The 26,489-nt window shown below is 32.7% G+C and overlaps 1 protein-coding gene across 3 annotated transcripts in view; it reads right to left on the bottom strand.

The window, feature by feature from the left end:
• Positions 1–26,489, bottom strand: part of Lpin (phosphatidate phosphatase LPIN) — a 151,309-nt gene that overhangs the window by 11,225 nt on the left and 113,595 nt on the right. For 2 of the 3 annotated variants that reach the window (XM_072522544.1, XM_072522543.1), the window contains exons 3-16: positions 21,462–21,626; positions 20,661–20,951; positions 17,901–18,157; positions 15,797–15,990; positions 15,371–15,625; positions 11,768–11,876; positions 9,392–9,671; positions 8,903–9,083; positions 8,753–8,844; positions 8,548–8,696; positions 6,080–6,319; positions 5,886–6,000; positions 4,584–4,687; positions 3,778–4,458 (exon numbers count right to left, since the gene is read on the bottom strand). In XM_072522544.1, coding sequence (XP_072378645.1) covers positions 4,323–4,458; positions 4,584–4,687; positions 5,886–6,000; positions 6,080–6,319; positions 8,548–8,696; positions 8,753–8,844; positions 8,903–9,083; positions 9,392–9,671; positions 11,768–11,876; positions 15,371–15,625; positions 15,797–15,990; positions 17,901–18,157; positions 20,661–20,951; positions 21,462–21,626 — 2,568 coding nt within the window. In that variant the 3' untranslated portion in view covers positions 3,778–4,322. The remainder of the gene's footprint in view (positions 1–3,777; positions 4,459–4,583; positions 4,688–5,885; positions 6,001–6,079; positions 6,320–8,547; positions 8,697–8,752; positions 8,845–8,902; positions 9,084–9,391; positions 9,672–11,767; positions 11,877–15,370; positions 15,626–15,796; positions 15,991–17,900; positions 18,158–20,660; positions 20,952–21,461; positions 21,627–26,489) is intronic. The other variant, XM_072522547.1, reaches the window with a different exon arrangement.

Genomic DNA, 26,489 nt, shown 5'->3' with positions numbered 1-26,489 from the left:
ATAACATACTATTGGTCTGATAATAGTTTTTTAAAACCTGATTTTCGATCTCCAGTGTGAGTTCTTGCTACCAAAAATTGGAAAAAAAATTAAATAGAATTGGTCTGGATGAAAAAGACATTTGTTTAATTATAAACTTGTACGCCGACCAAAAATTTAATGCCATTCTAGGAGAGGACCTGTCTGCAAAGAATATTGGAAAATACAGGTGTTCTTGAAGAATCGGATAAACGGGTCTGGAAAGTTAAGCTTCCAGGTCAGTAATTTCGAGTCTCTGACCAATTGGATCTTCACTGATGGGACCAGGGTTTTAAAAATACAGATTTAATTGTCAACGAACTAACAGATATCGCGAGTTTACAGATCGACCGTACAGCTTTTGTCTTTAGTTGTAGGTGAAAAGATTAATAAAACGTAACATGACGTAAAAGGAATAAACAAAAGTAAAAACAGTAATCAACAACAAATTATTTAGATATCCAAATTGTTTGAATGCGAGAAGAGTTACTTTAAAGGCAATTTTATGGGATGAAACTTCATGAATTGTAAAAAAAAACAAATGTTCTTTCTGTCGATTAAAATAACATCCATACTTACGAAATGAACGTACAAAGGTATGTTCGTGATGTGCTGTTATCCCCGCAAGCTCAGAATAACGACACATGTGGAATCTCGAAAAAAGCTAGAAGTTTTAAACACCATAAAAACCGGGAAACTTGTGACTAACAGAAAATACATTAGTTTTTAATTAAACTGCAAGCAAAGATCAAGATTAAATTGGTAGAACTTTATGGCTTAAAAATCTGAGGCAGTGAGGATAGACACTGTAAAAAGAGCCTTTCCTATAACTTTAGATAAGCCTTTTCGTTCACTTCTGGTCCTTATACCCCCACTATTTTAGCAATAGAATCACGGAGACGGTTACATGATATTTCTGGAAAGGTATAAAGATAATACAAAAGTCCCATACAAAAATAAGTAACTAAACCTCAACGTGTGAAAAAACAGAAAATCCAGTTTAAATTTGTGCAATCCAAATCAACGAGAGGTGCCAGGAGAAAAGTTATAAGACAAGTAATGACAAATGTATCTACAGTAGAGATCTTCTTTCTTCTTTTAACAGCTCTTGACTGTCCACTTCTGGACGTAAGTCTACCAGTGGCGTTTCCATTTTAATTTGTCACTTGCTACCTGGTGCCATTATCATCCCGTCTGTTCTTGTACATCGTCGAGCCATCTAATGGAGGTCAACCCGAACCTCTCTTATGATGCGTTTAGTGCTCCAAAGAATATTATGGTTGCATGAAATAGAACAATTTCAATATTAGTGGTGGATCTAGTTGGATCGATCCCATGCTATGATGAATGCCATGATCGCAAGAGTAAGGAAAGAGAACTGACGAGACAGATAGCACAGAAAAAGGCGACAACGTAAAGGTTTTTCACTTCGCCCTCCTCAATGTGTAAACATTTTTAGTTGGTACGAATCCTGATGGGTTGAATAGTGTCTTGTTATATACGATCCAAGATCACTAGAGTATAATAGACCAGCATTTCTGTGTCTGATCGACCTAAAGAAAGCGATTGACTCGAAAGATGTAATCCATCTTCTGAATAATAGAGAAGTTCCCCTAATAATCTCAGCAGACTACGCTGAGAGAAAGAGAAGTGATGACATTAGAAGAAAATGTAACGTACAGTGTATAAATGAATGGACAAAACATAGAAAAAAAAAGAATAACCACATAAGCAGAATGGAGAAGAACCATGTCGTCAAAATAGCAAGAGATAAGTCACCAATCGGCAAAAGAAGTATCGGGGGACCGCGCAAAAGATGGAGTGTCAACCTTCCATAGAGCTATTATTCGCCAATGAACAAGCAGAATTGCTTATAAAGAGGAAGAAGAAGAAGAAGAATAAGATACACGGAAAAAAGTTTATATTGCTAAGACCTTCTATAGAAAAGTCTGGATCTAAAAAATAATTGGAAAAATGATCCCGGCGTTGAAAAAAAGTCAAAGATAGCAGTAATCATTAATAACAACATTTTGTTCAAATTTTAAAAATGTTTATATTTAAACTTCACATCATTTAATGAAGGTATTAATTACTTTTGAGGTTTTCTTTCCAGATTTTGGCCGATTTATGTTGAAGAAAAAAATTACAAGATTACCTGAACTGAACAGTTTGTTACTGACCTTTCTACTTACATAATAAGGATTCAAGATTGGGAATGAAGGAACAAATTACTAGCCATGGTATTTTGTTCCGTAGGAAATATGTAAAAAAATATATTTTGAATTTACCGACTCAAATACATAATTTGATTAAAAGTTGTGTCCCAATCTCCTTTTTATACTTTTATTTTAAGCCCTTCACTTGGTAACATCTTTGCATATCCCAATTCAATCAATGACTGACATAAAACAGGTCAGTCAAGATCAGTTATTTACTAGTATTACGGTCACATAAAGATAATGAAGCCTTTTCAATTGGGAATTCTTTAAGGGTCTTATTAACAGTATATTATAGATTACCAAAAAATTTTGAAGAACACAATCTCTTAAGGGATATTCACTACCTTGCGATGATATGAAGCTTTTAAATATCGTTTTTATGGTATTCTGATATTATTTTTTAATGACTATACGGTAAAACAGTAAGAAAGATTACAGTGCACATTTACGATTAAATCGGAAAGTATCCTACTTTAACTCTACAATTTATCTATTAATTATATAAATTTTAACTTGCATTTGAATATTTTAATTAAAAGCATAGGAAAACAATTTTCTTCAGATTATATTGATAATAAAATTAGATTACTTAGATTAGACTGAAACGGTTCGTAAATGTTTAAATGAAACATATTTCGAAATCAATGTCAGTTTTTCTGAGTCATGAGTCAATGTATAAATAATCCCACGCATTTTAGCTCTTTCGCTTTGTTGTCTTTATATTTTTCTCTTCTTTTTCTTTATCGTGCATTCTTTATAACATGGTCTCAGTTTTCGCTTTTTTTATTCTGATTATTTCTTCATTTTTGTATCTGCTTCCATAAAATTTATCCTCTCAGATTTCATCTCATCGGCTGTCTTTGTTTCAAAAGTTGGCAACCCTCAAAACTACACGTAATTTTGTGACTGCTGTCCTAAACAAATAGTTGTTGGTGGTGCTGAACCATTGGCGCAGACCACAACTTTCTTCCTTTTGATCTCCTTCCATTGATCTTTTCGTGTATTATTCATTGAACTAATTGATATTTGGTTTTAGTCATGAAGTGATATTTTACACTTTTTTTTTGTTCGTCTTAAAACCTTAGCATTGGCGATTCGCTTCATTAATGAAATTCGTAATATTTTGATTCGATATACCCCTAGTTTAAGAGCTTCTAATTTCTTCACTTCATTATATTTTAATATCCTATTTAACTCGTATACACTTATAATTCGGAGAAGCCTTGCTAAACTCATAGTGATCTTCAGGGAAATAATAGAACAGATAGTGGTAAATTTGAATAAGTATACTGTTGAAATTATTCAATTTTTGTACTTTTATAAAAAAATTAGATCATCATGTTTCTTTAAAAAAATGTAATTTTGATGATATTGAAATATTGAAGATTTTCCGAAAAACACTAAGCCTAAATCACACAATGATGTATGATTGTCGTTAGTAATGATTTTACAGAAACAAAGAAAAAACATTAGTTTAAACAGTAGTCTTAGGCAAGAAAAGAAAGATGAACAATGTCTTATTCTACCACTGCTTGCTTACCATTTTCAAATACTAAACATCGATGCAAGAAGCCACGTGGACTGAAGGCGGGTTGTGCGGAAGAACCGAAACGAGTAAACCCCATACTTAGATTTCAGGCAATTTAAACTATTTTGTACTGTTTTTTTAACAATTAGACACGTGTGTTTTATCCTTTTTGTTTCATAAAAGCACTATGAGTCAAAGTAAGATATACAAGAGGGAGCTTTTTCATTGAAAAAATAGGATAAATGTCTGTAGATCTTACTTGGATTAAATGGATGATGAAAGCTTTACAAAAACCAATTTTCATGCATTGCGCTTTAGACAAAACACACATGTTTCATAAATAATATTAATAAATAACAAATATGTACAAAAATACTTAATTGACAGCCTTTTTTCTTATTAAATAAAAATTATTAGTCTGAGTAAACAATTCAAGACACTTTATATATAAAACTCTACGTTTTACTATACTTTTCTTTATTATTCGATAATAATTTTTATTTAATAAAGGCCAGAAAAACTATAAAATTTAGAAAAAATCTAACGGCGATGAATTATCACAATGTCATGTGTAACGATGATGATTCAGAATCTGAGTCATCAACGTAATCAGAATCCTCGCCGGAATCGTATTGAATTTTGCTTAAAAGAGGGGGAAATACATCATCGACCACCAGTGACTGGCCCGAGTAACTGCAAAAATTAAATAAATAAATCAGCAACTGAATAAAAGATGTAAAACATGCAATGACCAAAGCACCAAATACAGCACCGCCACCGGTTAAGTTTATGCAATTGAAAAAAAAAAAGATGCTCACCTGGACTGGAAGGTCTGCGTCAGCTCGTGCTTGAGTTCACCTTTTGGATTAATGGTGAATATTCTAACTATTGGTATGCCTACAGCTCTGTACGCCCAAACGTCCTAAAAATTGTATAAAAATATTTGTATTCAGTACTAACGGGTATTTTGTTTGAAATGAAAAAGAGTTGGTATACAAAGAAGGTAGCGAAAATCTATTGTTTTGAGCCGATCTACAATGAACTTACTCCATGAAGATTAAAGATTAATATAAAATTTAATAGTTTATACTATAAATCAAAGATATTTACCGTATTGTGACAAGTGAAACCCAGCAGGCCAGTTTAATCATGATTAAACTGCTGGATTTCATTATTAAATTTGATTTTTATTAGAATTAAGCCAGTAAAATAATTTATATTTTATATTATAAATATTTTGAAATTGAATAAGTACTCTTGGTACATATGGTGTGTTATATCAATCTATATTCGAAAAAGTATATTTGATAATAAGTTATATTCCATGATACAACTGAGTATTAAATTTTAAGGGCCGGTTGTTCGAACGATAATCAAAACTTGATTGTAATCAAATATTTAATTAAAATCAAATATGTCACATTTTGAGATTATGTTGACTGATTTAATAATAATAGTCTCCCGTTTTATACCGCTGGCGGCTTTGGGAGTACAGCAGGGTAGCCTGCTATATCTAGGGCCTACGGTATACAAGGAAGGTAACATGGCCAGTGCTACGCTTCAACCGCCTATTATTACCCCTGGTTTTACCCAAGGTACTCATTTTATTCAGGCTGAGTCGACCTGGGGCCTATAGACATTTTTAAAAATGTCTAGTTGTTCTTGCCGGCGGTAGGATTCGAACTCCGGACCACCGGCATGCGAGGCAAGCATCCTACCGCTTGCGCTACGCAGGCCCTGACTGATTTATTTTATTCAAATGTATTATTTTGCGTTTTAATTTAAAATAAACCATAATTAAACTCTTTCTGATGTTAATTTCATGTTTTTATTTACAAATCAATAATAATAATAAGCAATTTTTAATAATTTTGACAGCTGCTTTGACGTATTTGCTTGTAATTAAATATTTGATTACAATCAAGTTTTGATTAACGTTTGAACAACCAGCCCTAATAAATATTCTAGTAGTATTGGGTAAATAAATACGCAACATTGCATATTAAAAAGGACCCGATAGAATCTTGGAGCCTCAAAAAATAGCAAACATTGGTAAAATTTAAATCATGTAAGGTTATAAAAATATGAAGTAAAAAAATAAGTAGGTACTGGAAACTTACATTAATTCTGTTTCCATAACCAGCATAGAAAGGATTCGAATCCGTTGGAAATAGAGCTTTAATATCAGACATACAAGAAATTTTAAACTGCTCGGGTTTTCTTTCAATCACCTCCCTAAAAAATATTAAATTATTAAATTAAATTACAAGCAAACTTATAAATAAAGAAAGCAAAGTTGCGTTTATAATTTTACCTGTGGAAAGCAGTTATCAAAGATGTGGGATTCAAAAGTATTGGACCATCAGGCATGCTCAGATCCCCTTGTTTGATAGATTTCAAGTAGTCTCGTGTAATCCTTGCTTGACCAATGGCTCTCGCACTGAGATACAGTAGTTTATAACCGTTATCTTCAATTTTGTTAAATAGTTGAGCCACTCCGGTCTGTGCCCAATCCTTGCCAACAATGGGTAAAATATGGCCAAGCACATCAGACCTAAAACAAAATATATTACAGTAAAATCTATAGTGGTTATGAAAGAGTAATTGTATTGTAATTATTGCGTCACGGGTTAGTACTCTTATTAACATAGGCGAAAAAAGTTCCCTCGCTACTAATAATCGATCAAAACAATTATTTATAAACAACCTTCTCTACATTTTCCAAAATAGAAACAATTAAAATGTCACTTTTGAAGTTGTCCACATAATCTTCTTTCAATTTCAGATACAGTCTCGTTTGAAATAATCACGTAGCTTTATAATGAAATTATATCTTATATAAAACTCTCACCTATTAGTGATTATTTCAAATGGTACTAAAAATTGGAAAAAAATATATGGACAACTTTAAAAGCGACATTTTAACTAAAAAAAAATGTCATTTGAGGTCACTTACACAAAGTAGCGAACATTGGAGTCCTACAACAACAAACAATATAGATTCCAGAACAAATTAATAACGAATATTGTTGATACTTTAAACGAAAGCACAATATGAGAATAAATATTAATCTGTTTATTGTCAGACTCAACAAGAATCGCAACCAAGAATACCGACCTTTTACGAGGTTTGTCTCTTGTAAAAGTATCCGCTGTATAACCGGTAACTCCGTATAACTTCGCATAAAAACGTTCCAACACCCTCTAGTGGGGTTCGATCGTAATCACTAACTCTTCACGAACTTCCATATGCGCAATGTGAATAATATGAATTGTCTTTTATAGAGTGTAGTAGAAAGATTTTGTTTAAAATTTTTGTCTTTTTTGTGTTCTTACCATTTTGTTATGTCTGATATGAGTAAATTGTATTAAGTTTTGCTCTAAACACAAAAGAAGTTGTGCGGAAACTACTCACATGAAACAAATGCTCTTTGGAAATGAATTTATGAGCGAAACACATATAAAAGCGTTCTGGTCGACCTTCCAGCAAAACATCGAAAAATATCGAACGTGTGAGATTTGAAAAAAAAAGATTATCACCTAGAATTTGAAAATGGTTCATGTATGTCTAAAGCAGAGCAGAAAAAGATTCGCTTTGGATACTTATAAATGATAACTAATGATAAATAAAGCATTAAAGGTGATGATTCGTGGGTTTAACGTTATGATTTCTAAACAAAACAATGCAAGTTTTCATCCAAGCGTCCATATTGATTGTTTCTTTAGATTATGAAGTTGTTTTGATTATGAATATACTTAAATGTCAGATATTCAAAAAGTATACATTAAATCTCTAAAAATACCGTGAAGCAATGAACAGAAAACGTATTTATTTTTGGGAAAGCGGCGACTGCTTCATCTGCGATAATGCGCCGGCACTTTCATCGAATATTCTGTGCAACAGTTTTTGGCAAAACATAACCAAAACTCTGCCAGTCTCCGTAGACACAGAATAATAAAACAATCAGAATGCCAACTCTGCTTGTCAAGATAAGTACGCGCATCTCGTTCGCGCAGACGGAATCAGCCATGTTTTAAACGGAACCAGTGCTGTTCAGTGAAATTTTATCTGGTGTGCATAGAAAAAGGCTATTACAAAAACTAAATTTTAGACCCACTTCAGTGACAAAAATTAACGTTTGAAGTCACATGGAGGATTACTTCAAAGAATGCCATAAGCTGGATGACGAAGAGTAAAGAAGTCGAGTTATGAACAAAAATCACGTCGAGTTATGAAAAAAATTACGTCTGAACACTATAACCGTTGATTGAATAACCCAACTTATAGCCAACTATTCGACAGTATAAATAAAAGTGTCAGAGATGGCCTGTTGGATGCCACGATTTAATACAGTATTCTCTTCAGAAAATAAGTCAGAAAGGGGGCTCAAAATTTTGAAAGGTTCCAATATGGTGCTATCAAAAACACCAATTTTATCAAAAGAAAGACAAACAAGAATTAAAATAATGATATACAAATATGTGCCAAACATTTAAATAAGATTATAAGGTAATAACTGATAATCACTGTTAGCAAATAGTATATTTGTTAAAATTACCACCAAAACTTTGCAGATTTTTTTCATGTTCTTAAATCAAAAATTTTTAACAATTTTCTAAATTTAGAAGTAAAGATTGTCATTATTTTAGATAATGCGTCATATAATTCCATAAGACGTAAAAAATTTTGAACAAAATAATCTAAAAATACATTAAAGTCTACATTATTAAGAAAAACGAGTTGCTTTTAGTGACGAATTAATCTGTGATTTTAATACTTACTTTGTGATGGTGCCATCAATATCAGATACTACAATCTTGTCATCCCACTTCCATTTGTAAAGATGACACTGACATCTACTGGTACCTTGATATGCAGTAGTAACGCTGAATTCCACTTCATTCATACCATCCCGCAAATTCAGTAGAACCTTAACAAAATAAGATAAATTAAAAAAAAAATCTAATAAAAATAAATACAACTTACAATTTGTTTTGAAGTCAGTCTCAAAGTTTTCCTATACTTATCAGAGCTAGAGCTCGGAGATCGGAGTACATCAATTTGTTCGTTAACATCTTCTACAAATAAATAAAATGATAAATAACATCGTATATTGTTTAAATTTTCTCAACATACCATTTTTGTCTTCTAATTTTGAGTCGTCGTCTACTTCTATAACAACATCTTTGGTATCAGCAGTCTTAAGGGCTTCATTAGCGTTTTCAGGGGCAGGAGTGGTTTCTCTCGAAGCACCCCCTCGTCTCCATCCGCTCCACCAACTTCTTCTTGCTTCCTGCTTTGGTCCTTCTTTCAGCTCCTAAAACACCAAAATACGTTTTTTACTACAAATATTGTTACTTCACTATAGCATCAAATATCTATTTTGACAACTGTTAAAGTCTTTGTAGCTCCTTAGAACAACTCCAATCTTCAACAAAATTTATATTGACAAAGATAATGATATAAATATCATCCACTGATATTTTTCATTTGCAAAATGACTGAAGTGACAACCATAGGCATTTAAATGTAAAATCCACAACCTTATTAATTTTCTTCGATGGCTCCTTGTATATAAGGTTTATCCACGAACACGTTAATATAATTATTTTACTAGATACTAACCTGTGGAGTAATAATCGGCATATGCATACTACACAACTGATCAACAGATGATTGTACCAAAGGTCTTCCATAAACCATAATACTAGTAATAATTGGAGCTGCTACCTTCCACGAGTAGTATTTGTCCTTTATTCTTACTACCAAGTTGGGGTTCTCGAATAGAATGGGATTGTTGCACAAATCGCTAAATTTTACTACCTTCTCCAAAAAGCTGTTGTAGTTCGGTGATGGATCCCACCCGCAGAGCGAAAGGGATATCTCCTGGGAAAATGACTGTGCTCTAAAAAAGAACGTAACCTATAATAAAGCAGTCAAACATTTTTTTAATAAATCAGAACAACTAACAATTAGGTTGAAATTATTTAAGTTACTAATTTTAAATTATGTTAAACTCATACTGAATATATACTTATACTTTTTACATTATATATAAAATTTATGAAAGTTTTTCTATTTCTTTTCTTAGGTGACAAAATTGTTAATTTGGCTGAAAATTGCTGGGGCGAATTCATTACACTATAAAACTACACAAGCGCATCATCATAAATGGCGTTATAGCTTGTTATGATGCAAAATCTTTTTAGAACAATCCCCTATTTTTTTCTGCCTTGGACAACTCTTCTCCGTCATTTACCTTTGATAGATTTTATGTCATACCCTAGGTTGTCCAAGTACCAAAGTTTCATCTTCTCCTGGTTCATCATCCTCTTAGGTTAAAAACAATTCTCACTGCTGCCTTTTCTTACCGCCTGATTACATATTCTATTCGTCTGATATGTGCTACTTTAATGAATTTCACGACGTGAGGTTCTCCATAACTTCTATAAAATTCCAAAGTTGTAACGCTTGCACCAAAATCCTTTCTATTTTACTCCTCTGTATTTTTTTTATAATTTGTCTCCCGAAGTGTTTGGGCAGTTGTGGTCCTTCGATATAAGTGACCAAATTTCTGCCACTGTTAACACTGTTCATATAAAAACACAGTAAAAAACTTATCGTGATGTTGCGACGAAGATGGTTGTGACCACCTTACAACCAGCATTAAATTTTTTTCAGACATATTAAGGAAATCGTAATATTTCATGAAAAAGAAATTTACGTAACCTAATTTTACATTGGCGTCATCTATCAGACAAATTTAAAAGGAATTTATCTCAAGCACTATTGTAGCTTTAGGAAAATAACATCCTTAAAATTGCATTTTATGCATATTCGTTGGTCAAAATAGATTAAATTACATCGCTGGCACTATGTTAGTACCTCTTGAAAGGCAGTAGATTGGCAGTTGTGGTGATAGTCCGTGTTTCTTATAATTACACTACATGTAACTGTTTTTTGCCAGGGAATAAGATCATATTTGCCACTTATTTGTATATAGTATCCGCCAAGCTAGAAGAGACATATGCACATTGAGTTAATATGTTCCCGAACCCTCCCACTTGTGTGCAATAAGGAAGAGCCCACAAAAAGAAAACTGTTAGTTTTACGCCTAAAGATGTCGCAGCGCAGTCAGTTCAGTTACGTAATTACTTCAGTTATTGAGGTGGTGTGGTGCAGGTAGAGTATTTGTAAAAAACATCGCAGTAATACGGACTTGATGCGTATCGCACAAAACTCCATACGTCGAATATTGTGCTCGGGAAATATCTCGATTTTTTTTTTATTTTATATGGTCGATAACTATTTTTCTTCAAAACTCTTCTAACTGTAGTACCACTTCTATCTACTACCTCAGCACCTTGATTACACTGTAAGATTTTCATTGATACATGCAGAAATCATTATTTGCAGAAAAATTACTCATCAAAAACAGGTTCACGCTTGTGACTACCAGGATTAACGCATCCCTGCCTTTCAAAATTGTTTATTACACGCGATAATGATTTTATTGCATGAGTGGGTTGATTTTCAAGTGCACCAGAAAATAGTTCTTAAACTTGTCCAAGTGTATTTTCAATAGTTTTGAAAGTATGTACATACTTTCACCACCAGTAAGTTTTAAATGAAGCGCCAGCTGTGAATGACAGCTGACGGCCTCATGTGAGAATAGATTCTAATGTTTAAGTGTCTTAATAGCTTGGCAGTTACTGTATATTAAAATCTGGAGTGTTCAGAGACCAATCAGTGTAGTTAGACACTGATTGGTCTCATTCCAACTATAGATAATATGGGCTTTTAAAAATAACGCATGTAATACCCACTGAAAGTTCAAACAGTTCTTGGAATATGCACATTAAAAATTGCAAATATTAGATACTCTAATGGAAGAAAATATAGATTCTCTTTCATTCTAGACTTTCACTGATAAGATATGTCAAGTTTAAGGTTTAACGTTAAGTATATATTAACAGAACTCTAGATTTGAAATATACTTACAATTTATTCTGTTCGTCGAAGTCCGAGTCGATACTCTTGCATCCATCGGCACTATTAGGACTCTGCGTCAATGAAGGACCATTTCCTGATTCACAATCCACCTCCACGTCTAAATTTTGCATTAGATAACACTTATTACATTACAAAGAATAGCAAGCACTAAACTACAAATAGCAAAGTTCGCGATGCAGCAGATATGGTGGGTATTCGCATATTATATCCTTATACAGAATGTCCAATTAAGTCGGCACCATATGGTAAACACTTTTATTTTTAGTTTTATGAAAAAAACATATTATTTATAAAAAGTACTATGTTCTAAAACTTCTAAAACACAATCATCAAATATTAATTTTTTCAGTCATACACGCGGTTTGTCGAAAAATATAAGTTTTGTGTAAGAGTTTACAATATCCTCAATTCACACTTTTTGACAAACCCTGTATATAAGTGAAAAAATTTAATATGTGATAATTATATTTTAGGTTTTAGAATATGCAGATCTTTTTAGAAAGCATGGCTTTTTTTCATTAAACTAAAAATAAACAAGTTTCCCATACCGTGCAGGCTTAATTGGACACCCTGTAATATATATATATATATATATATATATATATATATATATATATATATATATATAAACTTATATGGATAGGCAACTCATGATGTATGATTTGCAAATAAACTTTAGATATATATTATAAAAAATATTGAAAAAAAATTTAATGTTATTGGTATGATATCAACAGAAGAATGTTTGCATTCTACAAATGCAACATTGCAACATCAAATATTCATACAATAACAAAATTATAAATGGAGCCAGGATACTCAAGTCTCTTACTACTTTTTGTTGAGCTTTTTATCTGGATAATCACTAAATTATTTGTATGAAGGTTTGCTTACATCGATATAGATATTATAGACACTATAGCATTATAGACAATATTAATAACGAGTATACCGTTATAGTAATACACATTATTGTTAATAAATGGAGAAAGAACAATCAATTTTTGTGATTTTACTGCATAAAAAACGCTACCGAAGATCCATAGGGTGTTACCGGTCCTTCTAAAATGTATTGGATAATAAAAACATTACTAGTAAATTTGAATGAAAAATAATATTATCGCGATCCTGTTACGAGAATTTCCCACAATTGCCGCAAATTTGACTCAAAATGATCTATTAACTCTTCGACTATCGAGACGCAAAGGCATCTGTTGTTGTATTATGATCCTTAGTAAATGACGTAACGTAGAGAGGTTGCCAATATAAAGTATGCTTGATTTCCCTTCATTTGAAATTAAAGTTCATGTTATTACATGTTCACTTCTTAGACTTCCGACAGTGTAGATGTGGATAAGATTAAAAAAGACATTTTATTATTGTATGAATATCTGTTAAAATATTAAGTCATGCAAATTCGCATTACTATATGCAAAAACAAAATATAAGAACTTTTATAAATGTGTCCAAATAACATAAAAAAACTTTCGATTTTGTAGCTTCTAGCGAGCATAAAGATAAAAGAAGATAAATAACGCACTTAAAATTACATAAATAAAAACAAGCAGAAATGAAAGTTGCTCTAAATAGGTAATCAATCATTCTAAAATGAAAAGTTTTGAAAACTATAAACATGAAATTAACATTCATTCATTATTTCAATACAAATATCATTCATTGAAGTATCCAATAAAAATAACATTTATCAAAAAATGGACAGGTATTCTAAAAGTTATATTCTCAGTATTTTAAATAGACATCTAAACTGGTTTTAATAAACTAGTTTACTAGGTATTCGCTTGTTTGGCGGAAGGTGGAAGTTTGAATCGCGTGGAGCATTGCAGTTTACTTTTTTAACAATTTGCAATTGACTGGCCGTGCCCATAGAATAATCTAATTTATTTAAGTCGTTATATTGCGATTACCGAACGTACGGGCAATACGATGATTCGAAGCCGATATTGGGTAATAGTCGTCATCACAATGATTTCCATATTTGTTGCAGCTGCAGAAGTTTTGACATAAGTAGGATTATACTAATTTTTTAGCTGTTATAGTTTAAAATCTTTAACTATTCTTTTAAATATTAATTTTTTTACTGTTGACTTTTAGAATATAACTTTTAGGATAAATGTCCTAGAGGAGACTACAACATTCTAGCTATCAAACAAACGGACTCTCTAAACATTGACTGTCCTTTAAGGGGCGAAATTACTAATATTTTCATTTGATAAATGATAAGGAAGGCTTTTTCAATTAAATATATTTTCAATATTTTGCTGTCTGTCCCATATCTTTCCCCCTTAAACTTTATTTCTCCGGTTTAGCCCTCACCGATGTCTCAATAATTTACACCCAATCTTTCTCTTTTCCCTTTCTTCCCTCACATGCTATACCTCTTTCATACTCTTCATTATATTTTTTCCCTCTCTTCCAAACATTATCTTTATCTCTGAAGTTATTCCAATCAATTTTTTGACTAAAAATTAAGTTTAAAATACTGTCTTAGCAAAATAGAGACAAGTTCTCACAATTCAAATTAATTATTTATTGTTGTAAGATAAGAGCGATCAATTTGAGAGTTTACATATACTCTAATGTTATAAACGTCATAGGGTTATATATGATCTTCTGAAAACGGAGCATTTTGCAAGAACTGGCAACAGCGCTTTTTAGAAGAAGAAACTTTAATTTTTTCCCTAAATCTGGGGAAATTTTGGAAAAGAATTCTAAAGTTCATTCTGCACATTTTTTGATATTTTGTAACGAGGGTAGAACAGCTCATCGGATCGTGACGTATAAGAGGAAAAAGAGTAGCTCAAAAAGAAAATAATGAAGGGGGTAAGGGGCATGTAGTATTGGGTGTGTAAGGTGTCACCTGACAAGATTAATGAAAAGAATTGAATGCTTTAGAAAAATCAAAAATAATACCAACGGCATAAGATACGTATATTCACGCCTATTGGTGCGATCGTAACGCGTGATAGGGTTAATAAAATATGATAGTTTTGACCTCTTAACATCACGCTGATTCGGGCAGGGGCTTATGCAACATTAATATGGATTGGGGTCAGTTCGCAGCCGCTGCACTTTAGCAAAAATGGAATTGTTGATATAAAAGCCTTTAACATAGTGTATTGTTAATAATAAAGCATAAGGTTGATTGCGAGTTGCATACTATATTTTTATCTACGACTAACAAGTAATTTAGAAGTTGCAGCAGAAGGCGCATAGCCTAATTACTAGAGTTGTTTGCATTAGAAGATTGTTGTTTCACTGTAAGTTTATATATTATTTTACTGATATCCTTTGAAAACTTCTACTACTGAACCTCATGATGAGATTTAGTTACTAAACCCCGAAACCAGTCGACGCCATGTACAATATTAAATTATTTATTTAAATCATGATTCTCTCTGTTTTGCTAAAATAGTTAATATGGGTTCACATCTCTTTCATCATGAGTTAAAAATATTTATTAAGTTATTTACTACTTTATTACATTACTCTTTCTATCATCAACTTTCATTTGTAGAATGCCCAAAGAAAAAATATATTTGTGGCAAGTCTTGGCTATAAGCAGTGAATTACCTTTTCTGTCCTTGTTCGTACTGAAATAGATCTGAGCTACTTCTTGATCGACAGTACCGGAAGTAATATCTGACAAGTACATTCCCCCCTCTAAAGGATTTTGAGCACCATGCTTCTGTTGCATAAAAGAGAACATACCGCTTAACATCGACCTACGTTCTTCTTGTCTAGGATTGTCGCTCACTGGAGAGTTGGTCTGGGAGACGCTAGGGAAGCCTCCCCATTCCCAGCTCTTCGCGTTGTCAATAGGCTCATCTAAAACAGTATTGTATTAAAAATATGTCTTAAAACGGTACTTTTAGGATTTTTCGTTACATTTTTTTATATGATCCAATTAGATAATCAGCAAATCAAGTATGATGATTGCTAGAAAGTTAAAATTGTAAAAGCATACTAAATATATTTGTAATATTAAGTGATACCAACCTTTCCTTGCTTTAACTTCAAATTCTGAATCAGACTGGACGTTTTCAACATTTTCAGGAGAGCCAGTTCTGCAATCTCCAATACTGGGTTTAGTCAGTTCCGTGTCGCTAAAGAAATGAAAATCTGCGTCTATTTTCTTAATATTGGAAGTATCGACGCGAAGAACGATGTCATCGTTTTTCTTTGATGATTTTCTGAAATAAAATTTACTAATTACAATCCTTTCGATGTGCAAAATTTATTTGCAAAACTAAATTGACAGTTTGTTGATAAACAATATGACAGATCGTATTAATATCTACAAATAATTTATTATTTTTAATATAGAAGTTTCCAACGCTGTAAAGGTGGAGGCCATTAAATTAAAGAAAAAGAAGTTGCCACCGGAATACTTTATCTGTTTTTTTAATTCTATATCCGTCGCACAGTCTGATAGTTTTATTTCTGTTTTCTTTCTTCTATATCTTTAGCTTCCCATCAGTCATATTGCAATAATTACTCTTATTTCAGGACGCTATACTTTTAGTCCAGGGCGTTACATTGTAGGGGGCTTGATCAACGATCTGGCTCCAAGTAGATCGATATTGAACTACTGTTGGCTATCTTCTGACTCCCAGCTTCGTTACATCTTCTTCGAGTCCCGTCAATCCAGTGGACGAGTTTTTCCTCGATGTCCTCTATCTACTGGGGTACCCCAGTAGAGGTTCTTCGTCTTACAATTATCCTGTGATACAATAGGATTTCAAAGACTTCTATGTTCTCCACATCAATAATTTTCAAAATATATGTTTTAGTTATGTCTATACAGCAAGTATAGTGTAATATTTGACCAGTTGACATGGAATCAACACAATAAAATCTTACACAGAAGGCTACAACGACCCTTGGCAGATGCAGACGACTGTGTGGGAAGAAATGGGGACTAAATCCAACCTTTGGTTATACACAAGGCTTATAGTTTGGAGCTTAGTGGCACACAAAGGCTTGCTTGCCCAGCAAGTGTCACGGGAACCATGAAAACCGCCCCTATAGATGCATTACAGGTGTTACTAAACTTGTTGCTAAACCACCGTTGGACATATGTATATAGAGGCCAGGTCAACAGTACACAGTCTAATGCAAGGTCAAGTTCCTATAAGCATTACGCAAGGAGCCGATCAAACAAAGCCATATCAGGAGATAAAGGTGGACCCCATTCTGGACATGCCTGTAGACCGAAGGATCCAAGGGTATAGCTTTGATAAACATGTTAATACCATAGTACCAAATAGGGAAGACCGGGAAACGGTCAGGACAGAAATTCGGTTAAGCTTGGGAACATATGCCACCGTATTTCAGACAGAAGTTGCCGCCATACAAAGGTGTGCTATGGAACTAATATTACCTCAAGTGGCGAATTACTCAATCGTGGTCTACTCAAACGAAGACACAAAACGGCAGCCATTGATAAATAAGTGCAAGAAGTCTTTGGATGGTGGAGAAATGCACCAGAATAAAGACACTGCAGGCTCAATAAGTATTTAAGTCGTTTGGTCCTGACGGAAAAGGATAATTTTCGGTTCTGTCTAGAAGAAAAGGAAACCGCTCGGCACGTCTTATGACACTGTAAACATGGGTGCGGTATCTAGAACTCGGAGAAAGAAACCAAAAGCATCAGTCTATGAAAGGGTGAGAAAAATCATTAAGAGAATGGGGCTAGTCTACTGCGACACAGAAGTATCTGTCCAGTATGTACATAAGAGGCAGACCTTGCTAACGGCACCGTTAAGTTAGTTTAGGTTAAGTTAAGTAAGGTTCCGTTAAAATCTTTTAGCTATACTGAGTTTAAAAAATCTGGAATGTGGCTCAAATCATACACTACTTTAAAATCAAATGGTTTATCAGCCGGCTGAGTTAACGAGTCAGCAGGATTAGAGTGAAATAAAAACAGGAGTTATCTTTTAACAAATATTTTTTTGGCGAACCGTCAATCATTTGGAATTATTTAAAAGAATTCTTTATTTAGTAGATTAAGCATTCTATAAAATTATATAAAATGTATTACAGCAATGGGATATTTCGAATAACAACCGAATATAAACAAATATAAATAACCAAAACTTACCCTTGCAATTCTTTAATATCAGGATCGGACCCATTGCTGTCCAAAGAGCTCCTATCAGTAATGGTATCGTTATTTTCCAGATTTTCTGATATCTGGCTGCTAGTCATTTGGTTTATGCTGCTAGATTTCTTTGGAGCATTCTTTCGCCTTACTCTTTTTCGCCTTTTCTTACTACTTTTATTTTCGTTAGTAGGATCGTCAGTTTTAGGAAAGTTTGCTACAGGAGATACCAGATTTTCAGATTTTAGTTCTTCAGTCTAAAAACACGGAGAGTTAAGATACCTGACTACTAGAAACTTAAATTATGTGCGGTTGTGTATACCATAGTTTAGAATTAATTAATAGATCTTATATGTATTTGAAAGAATAACAGCAACGGTAATATATTATTATATATTGTAAGTTATAATATTCCCTATTGATTCGGAATGTCAACAATAAAGCATTTGATAAATTCATTAAAAACAATTAATACAATTTCTTAAAAATACTACTACTACTATCGGTTTACAGCGTTCTCCGACGCCTTCCGACTCCTAACCGCCATTCTTCTCTATTTAGCCATAGGTCTGGAGGGATTTCTCTTTCCTCTAGTTATTTTTCAATTCCCTCTCTCCAGCTTCTTCTCGGCCTTCCTCTTTTTCTTTATCCTTGTGGTGTCCACGTCAACTATCATGTCAACTATCCACAAAAAGGGCAGCAAGGATCAGTGTGAAAATTACAGAGGAATTGCGGTAAACAGCACAATAAGTAGGATGTATGGGAAACTTATTAAGAACAAAATAGAAAATGACTATAGAGATTACGAAGCAGAGGAGCAAGCTGGTTTTAGAGCTGGGCGATCCACAGTAGACCAATTGTACTCTATTACGCAAGTTATTGAGAAAAAACAGCCGTAAATAAAGAAGTTCACCTGGTGTACGTAGACTTACAAAAAGCATATGACAGTGTACCCCTCAGTAAACTATGGTCAACCCTACAGCAAACCAACATTAAGCATGGTCTTATCAAAGCAGTCCAAAGTCTGTATAATGGAACGACTGCAAAAATTAAAACTGTAAAAGCAGGGTTGCTGTATTTCGCCTACCCTTTTCAAAATTTATCTGGAACAAGCACTCAAGCTGTGGAAAAGAAAATGTAATGGCATGGGAATCCCTCTCAATGACGAGACTACACCGTACACCTTATGTTTCGCCGATGACCAAATACTGATTGTTCAGGATCATGACGACTTGAGTTACATGACTCGGAAACTAATAGAAGAATATAACAAATGGGGTCAGGAAGTCAACATTAAGAAAACTGAAACCATGTGTATTGGAGGGACAAAGCAGTGCATTATATTAGACGATGGGGTAGAAATTAGACACTGTGATGAATACAAGTACCTGGGTATGAAGATAACTCAAGATGGAACACTCGATGCTGCTATAAAAGACAGAAACATACAGGGTAGAAAAGCCATATCCATGATGAACGGCATTCTGTGGGACCAAACAATATCTAAAGCGAACAAACAACTCATATACAACACCATACTTAAAAGTGTAATCACATATGGCAGTGAAGTTTGGCCAATGAAACAAAGAACAGAGAAACTGTTACTAGCAACAGAAATGGACTTCTGGAGAAGCGCAGCAGGCAAATCAAAAAGAGATCGGATACCAAATGAGAGAATACGAGAAATGATGGGAGTCAAGCATACAATAGTTGATGACATAAAAACAAAACAGTTAATATGGTAAGGCCATGTACAGAGAATGCCAGATGACAGGATTCCGAAACAGATTTTGACAATTTCTTAAAAATAAAATCATAAAAACAATTGCAAAACAATAACAACAACTATTTGTCTACATATACTAAAATCAAAAGAGCAATAGTTCAAATAGAAGAAAGCAATAAATAATCACCAAAGAAATGTCAAACATGGTTAGATAATTTCAAGAAACTACCTACTCATATTAATGTACCTGTACCTGCAAAGAATTGTTTAAGTACAGCTTCAGTACATTCTAAAACCGTATCTAGGTTAGCTGGTTCGCTCAGTGGGCTGCCAGAAAACTTTAAATGAGTAGATTTTTAAGTAAAATCAAGTTGACGGTGGTAGCATATATTATGATGGTAGCAGTATGGCGAGATAGGGTCTCTCACAAACTCATTTATTGCTCCCTATTAGGTATTAGGACACTAGAAAACAGGAATAGAGTAGTAGTATGTAGGATTGGAATAACTCTCATTGCAAGCGACTTGAGAATGTAGAAGAGCTTTTTATCGTTAATTACAAGTAGCAATGAGTATGGCATGAACAACATTAATAGTTTTTTAATGTTTTCATGAAATTTGTCATAAAGTGTAGATTTATGCAGGCAAAATAAGAGATATTCTTTAATGATAAAATCCGTCTACTTAAATTTGGATAGGTATATTTAATGTTCAAACTTTGAGAAAAATTTGTTGTTTCTTTGGCTTAGTAAATTTTATGAAAATACAGGAAACAATAATTGATTATATTACATAGTTATATCCACAAGTTGTTTAAAAAATTAGAATTCCTTTTGGAACACAATAAATAACATATCTCCTTGGCAACACTTTTTTTATATACCTGACTTGCTTATAATTGTGTAGTGATATCGTAAAAGGTCATGCCAAGTTCAAAACACTCTTCAGAACCCACTAAATTATGTCACGGTAGTTTTATTGTTATACAATGCCAAGGACACGCACAGTCGAGACTAGCAAATTAAATTTCCTTACTTTACTGGTTTCTATATCCAAGCTGTCCATTTTAAAAATAGTTTCAGAAATATCATTGTGGCTCTTGCTTAGATCTTCACTACTGTGCTTTCCGGATATCATGGATAGTGTCATTTCTTCTGCTGAATTTTCATTTATTTCTATGTTACCCAAGACGAGTTGCCGTCTGAGGAAGTTGCGTTCACGTATCTTGTTGTTTTCGTTGTCGGCCGTATTGCGACGCGTTTTGTAGTCATTTTCTTCGTTTTCCAATCCCAGATTGGAGATGTCTTCCAGACTGAGGCGCCTTCCCTGAAACAAAAAAAACACACTTAAAATAAATAATAAAAATTATTTAATAAAAATTTTTATCAAAACATTTGGAAATTTGGTACTACATAATTACATTATTGACATTTTCTTTTTGTCCATTTTTTTTTTAATTTTTCTTATGTTTTTTAATTTGAATTGTGATCTGCAAAGCTTGTTTCCAGTTCTGATATTTCTTCTGATCTAATATTTTCACACCATGAATGTTGCTAATTAAATTATCACGAAAAATAAATAACAGCTTTAAATAAATAGGTTACTTCTGTTTTTACGCATTGAAGTGGTATTAAAAAAAAAGAAGATTGTCCATCTTTATGAATCTCTTTATTATTTGGTCCTACTCGTTTCTAGCAATAGTTTTGGCTTTCGCAAGTCTATTCATTCCGTATTCTACAGTACCTGTACCCAGTACCATCTACGTCAATTATTATATAATATAAATTATAAATTTTAACACCAATATGTTTAGAGTTGCAATCATGTAATACTTACTTGTTTTTTAAATAAGGTTTCGAACTCAGAGACTGGTATAGGAGATGTAGCTAAGTGTTCTGGAATTTCATCATCTTCCTCTAACTCTTCTACAAAAAATGCCTCCCCGCTCTCTCCTAACTTCATGTGAATTTCTTGTGGTTCCCCATTGATTTCGATGTCAACCTAAAACAAAACAAAAACATTTAAAGCTCAATTTTAAAACTAATTTGACGATTTGTTAAAGTAAACATAGAAAAAATAATGTAGACGTAGAGTCTTAGAATCATAATTTATAAACAAGGAATTTCAAAAAAATGAAGAGAGGAAACAACAAAACATCAAAAACAATCCAGAAATGTTCACAAGAAGAAATTTTAAGAAAGCAAATATATTATATTATGTAACATGCTTCTGAAAAAAAAAATAAAAAAGCATAGAAAATAAATAAATCACAACATTTAAGATAAGCAAAAGAACGCACTGATTTCTACTTTTTGTTTTTATTCTCAGATGGCGCCGTACCGACTGTATGAAGTTATTTTAGTTATTTTATCTAGTATAAGCGAATACTATGTGAAATCAAATGATAACTGTATTTTCTATACATTTATAAAATACCTTATGAATGCAACAATTTTTATCTGAGAGAAACCTAAAGACCACTAAGTGTTAAGATAAATGAGCTTGAATCATACATCAAAAACAGAGATTTCGACAGATCATAGATATGCAAACACGCCTGGAACAAAGAACACAGAGTACAATGGAAATATGAAAAGACTAGAATGCAGCAATCTTTGGTTACCAATACTGAAAGACGCCTGATAAGAATATACCAACATTAATGAATTAAAAGAAAGTCAGGTAAGCCTCACAATTTCACTAAAAATATGGCTAGATATGACTAGTTGCCCGCAAGGTCGAGGCCAAGTCAACTGTCATATTGATTGTCACAAGGCAATTGATAAACATTTAAAGATTAACATAATTTCTTAATTTATGAATTCTTTTTGGAAAAGATTTCCAGAGTGGAAATCGAAACGTCATAACAAATGAAGACCACAGCAAAATAACTTGATAAGTCAAATTTTTGGTTTTGTTCACGAGAACATTTTTTAAGTTTATTAAAACTCTGTGATTATGTTAAAATATATCTTACAATTAATCAGTAATAAAAAGATAAAAAGTTGCTATATTGGTGGTTGGTTTACGTTTTAGTTTTTTTTTTTAATTTGTATCGCATATTAATGGTATTAATTGTTTTTTATTCGTCTACATGGACAGTTTTTTTTGTAAAGAAGGACTTATCACGTTATTTCCATATAAAATCATTAGCTGTAAGTAAAAAGTAAAAGAGATATATATATAATACAAAAAGTATCAAATGAAATATTGTCATAAAAAAACATTTTACAATATAGTTCCAGTTTTCCATGTCGCATGCCATTGTTGCCAACTACTAGGATTACCTGGACTTACCAACGTTTTCCCCTATTTGGAATGGACATGTCAAGTCTTTTTCCTGTACAGAGTTTTTTTCAAACACTTATATCTTTTGACTTATCAAGTTATTACTTCGTATTGTGTTACTCTTAGAAACCATGTAATTAAAGCTACAAAGTGGTATTAAAAACGAGAAATGACAAAAATTGGACTTATCACGTTCTTTCCCTGTGGTCTTCAAATGTAAACATTGCAAGCAATTCTCTCTTTTCAACTAAGAAAAAGCAGCAAGCTCCGCTGGTAAGATCTAAAGGCGGCTACAGACACAACTGCAAGCTTGTCCAGCATTCTTGTTCAATTTTTGGTACAAGTATGCACAATTTGCCTTTGGCAGCACACGTACAAGCATGCTTGATAAAAGTAGTTTAATAAAATATGTCGAGCTTGGACGACGATACGCTCGCTTTGGCCACTTTTGTTCTTGAAAAAAAGAAAATCCCGAATAAAAAATCCTGCGGTATGGTGTAAACAATCGTTGATGAAAAAGAAAACCTATTCCCACATTAGCTTACTAGACTTAGACTAGACTTAGACTTAGACCTAGACACTAGAAAGTGTGGGTTCATAACGTTCATCTGCACCCATTCCAGAGTGGTCCGCATCTTCAAATTTTTTCTTTTCCCTTCTATAATTAGTCCGTAAGGAGTTTATTTTTTTAACAACTGCATCCTTGTCGGCATTAATGTCAATTAACCTATATTTTTCTAATATTTTGTACGCTGCCTCCCTCTTTCCTTTGTTATGATAATCTTTGGATTTAACGTGCCAAAGACGTGGTTGATTTTGGTATTCTTGAATAAACTCTTCCAATGATTCATGGTTAACCTTTTTGCGATCACTAGTCATGACGAAAATTACTCAAATGCTACCTCACAAAGCAACACAACGGACGCCAACTTGTTCAAGCTTGAAAATCTTGGGTAGACACGTACCGTTTTGCTTGCGCAAGCGCGCTTAATGGACCGTGGAAGTGATGACGTAGATTTTATTGACATCTGTCAGTTTCACTTTCCAAACAAACCTTGTTTAGAGTGGATAATTTGTATTTTTCGTTATTTTTTCATTTTTTTTACAGAATCTTTCCGCTTTTTGCAATATCTAAGTATTCTAATAGTTACTACAACAATTTTACAAGGTTGTGTAAATAATAAAGCATGTTGTTTTATAAAAATAACAATAAAATGCATGTATCAATAAAGTAAGGTTAGAATGTCTTTAATTTAAACTTTTAAACTATATTTCATAGAAATAGAACACTGAATTATGATGGTATTATCGTAAAAAACACTATACTTAAAAGAAAAAGCAGCAGAGGAAGCAAAATGTTAACTTTATAGAAATTAAAAAGTCTTGAGGATTGGGCATGTCAACTTTTGTTTGGAAAGTAATTGACAGTTGTGACGTCACACTTCCACTGACCATTCAAACATACATAATTAAGATCCTTTTACTCCTCAAGCCGCTTGTACAATCACAAAGCTTGCACCACATTTCCCTACAGACAGTCAAGCGTGCTTGTACAAAAAGATTGAACAAGCATGCTGGACAAGCTTGCATGTGTGTCTTGTAGCCGCTTTAAGATACATTGCGAAGTCTATGATATAATGCTCTATATAACAAGACTTTGGAAGATAAAGATTAGAAAGCACTTTTAGTATAATAGATGTTCAGTTATACAAATATTAAATTAACAGTAAAAATGTGTTTGTACGAATGCCTTGCCTTGTTATTACCTTGCTTCATGATACTCAATAGTACATTGTCCTAAAGACAATGATACGATAATGATAATGACAAATAAACGATAAAAAGTATTAGCAAATACTTTATTAATACAAAAACTAAATTCCCTCGTATATCAAAACATAACAATAAGAAATATCAAAATTAAATTGTTTTTTATGAAGTAAATCACGCAATATTGTATGGAATTTTTATTTTAAGTGACAGGTAATCACCTGCTTGATCATTATCTGTATAGTCAACCTGTAAGTCTAAAGTCGATAAGTCCACAGGTCAAAAACCAGGTAACCGACCATTTTTAGAAATGAGTCTAGGAATTAAATTAATCTTTGGAATTAATTCAGGTTTTTTTCCGTCTCGAGAGGTAATTAAGGTGATTAATTTCGGAAGAACAAAGACGATATTTTGTATACCTTGTATACTAAGCACTTTTCATTATATACTAGAGAAATAAGATTTTCTATTGTCATATATTCTGATCAATTTGATTTTTATAAAAGAAAGATCAATTCTGACGTACTTAAAACTACATCAATTAAAAGCATGATCAAAGAAATTGCGATCGTGTAAAGTAAGAACTAAAAAGTATGTTGAAAAGATGAACATTGATATCACTTATAATTGAATATTAATAATAAGGAAACAAAAATATATGTCTATAATATATTATAGAAAAACTTCATATTTCCTCACTAGAGGTCTCTAGTAGCATACTTTGGTAATTGTTTTTCCTATAATTGCCAGAGTAGTCGGTGCGTTTTGATTTAGTTTGAGTCTTCTTACAAACTCTCTCTGATGACGGGTAGACCCAGAAACACGTGTTAGGGAGTGGTAAGAGACTTAAATTAAATCGAAACGCAACTGTCTTCGTATCTTCGTATAGAAAAACATCCTCTAAACATTCGATATTCCGAGGCAGTGTTGAACAAAAGTTTATAAGAATATGTTTCTTTTTATTTTTCATCTGTCATATTTATATATAATAAAGCCACCAACTAAAATAATTAAAAATCTAATAACACAATTTATATAACAAATACAACTTACATGATTAATGAATGAAATTTCTGAGTGTTGTATGATCAAAAATACTAATTAGATTTATAGGTAGATCATAAATGTAACTGTTATAAGTCTAGCCTTAATACATGGCACTAAATATAACACTGTGTGAACTTTTTGTCACAGATATAATTTAAAATATTATAAAAGCATAATTTTTTTTTAAAGAAGTAGCTTTTCGGGGTACAGCCTCATCTTCGGTTCTTGTAAAAAGTTGCACGAGTCGCCACATAAAATTAAACAGCTATATGTATATCTAAAAAGGTCCTTACAACTGTTTTCTTGTGGCATGTCTAAATTAAATATGATTTTTATCTGGTGTTAATCCATAATTGATGTTATAAATAGTGAAAATTACATTGCTAATAACGTTTCGATTTCCACTCCGGAAATCGTTTTCAAAAAAGATATTTAAAAAAATGTGCGAAAAGTATAACTACCAGGTTCTTAAGTTGGGTTATGTTTTTCAAAACTGTGACCGTTGAGTTTCTTAGCCTCGATTTTTTAGGCCTCGTGTTTTTAACCTCGGAATATCACATTCTAACTATTTTGTATATTTGTATAATATGTGTTTAACGTAGATTACGAGTTTGTGTATTGTGTGTTGCATATGTATTGTGTATCATTGGAGATGATGTCTGCAACTATTTTTGAACTAGGATGAAAGCTGCTTCTTTGATGTCTGTTTTTTTACATTGTACTATACTCGTTACTCCAGGCATGTTTGCATATCTGAGA

Source organism: Diabrotica undecimpunctata, chromosome 2 (assembly GCF_040954645.1).
Source record: "Diabrotica undecimpunctata isolate CICGRU chromosome 2, icDiaUnde3, whole genome shotgun sequence".
NCBI classification, from domain to species: Eukaryota; Metazoa; Arthropoda; class Insecta; order Coleoptera; family Chrysomelidae; genus Diabrotica; species Diabrotica undecimpunctata.
Note: the sequence above shows the minus strand (reverse complement) of the source record. Positions and strands in the feature narration are given on the sequence as shown.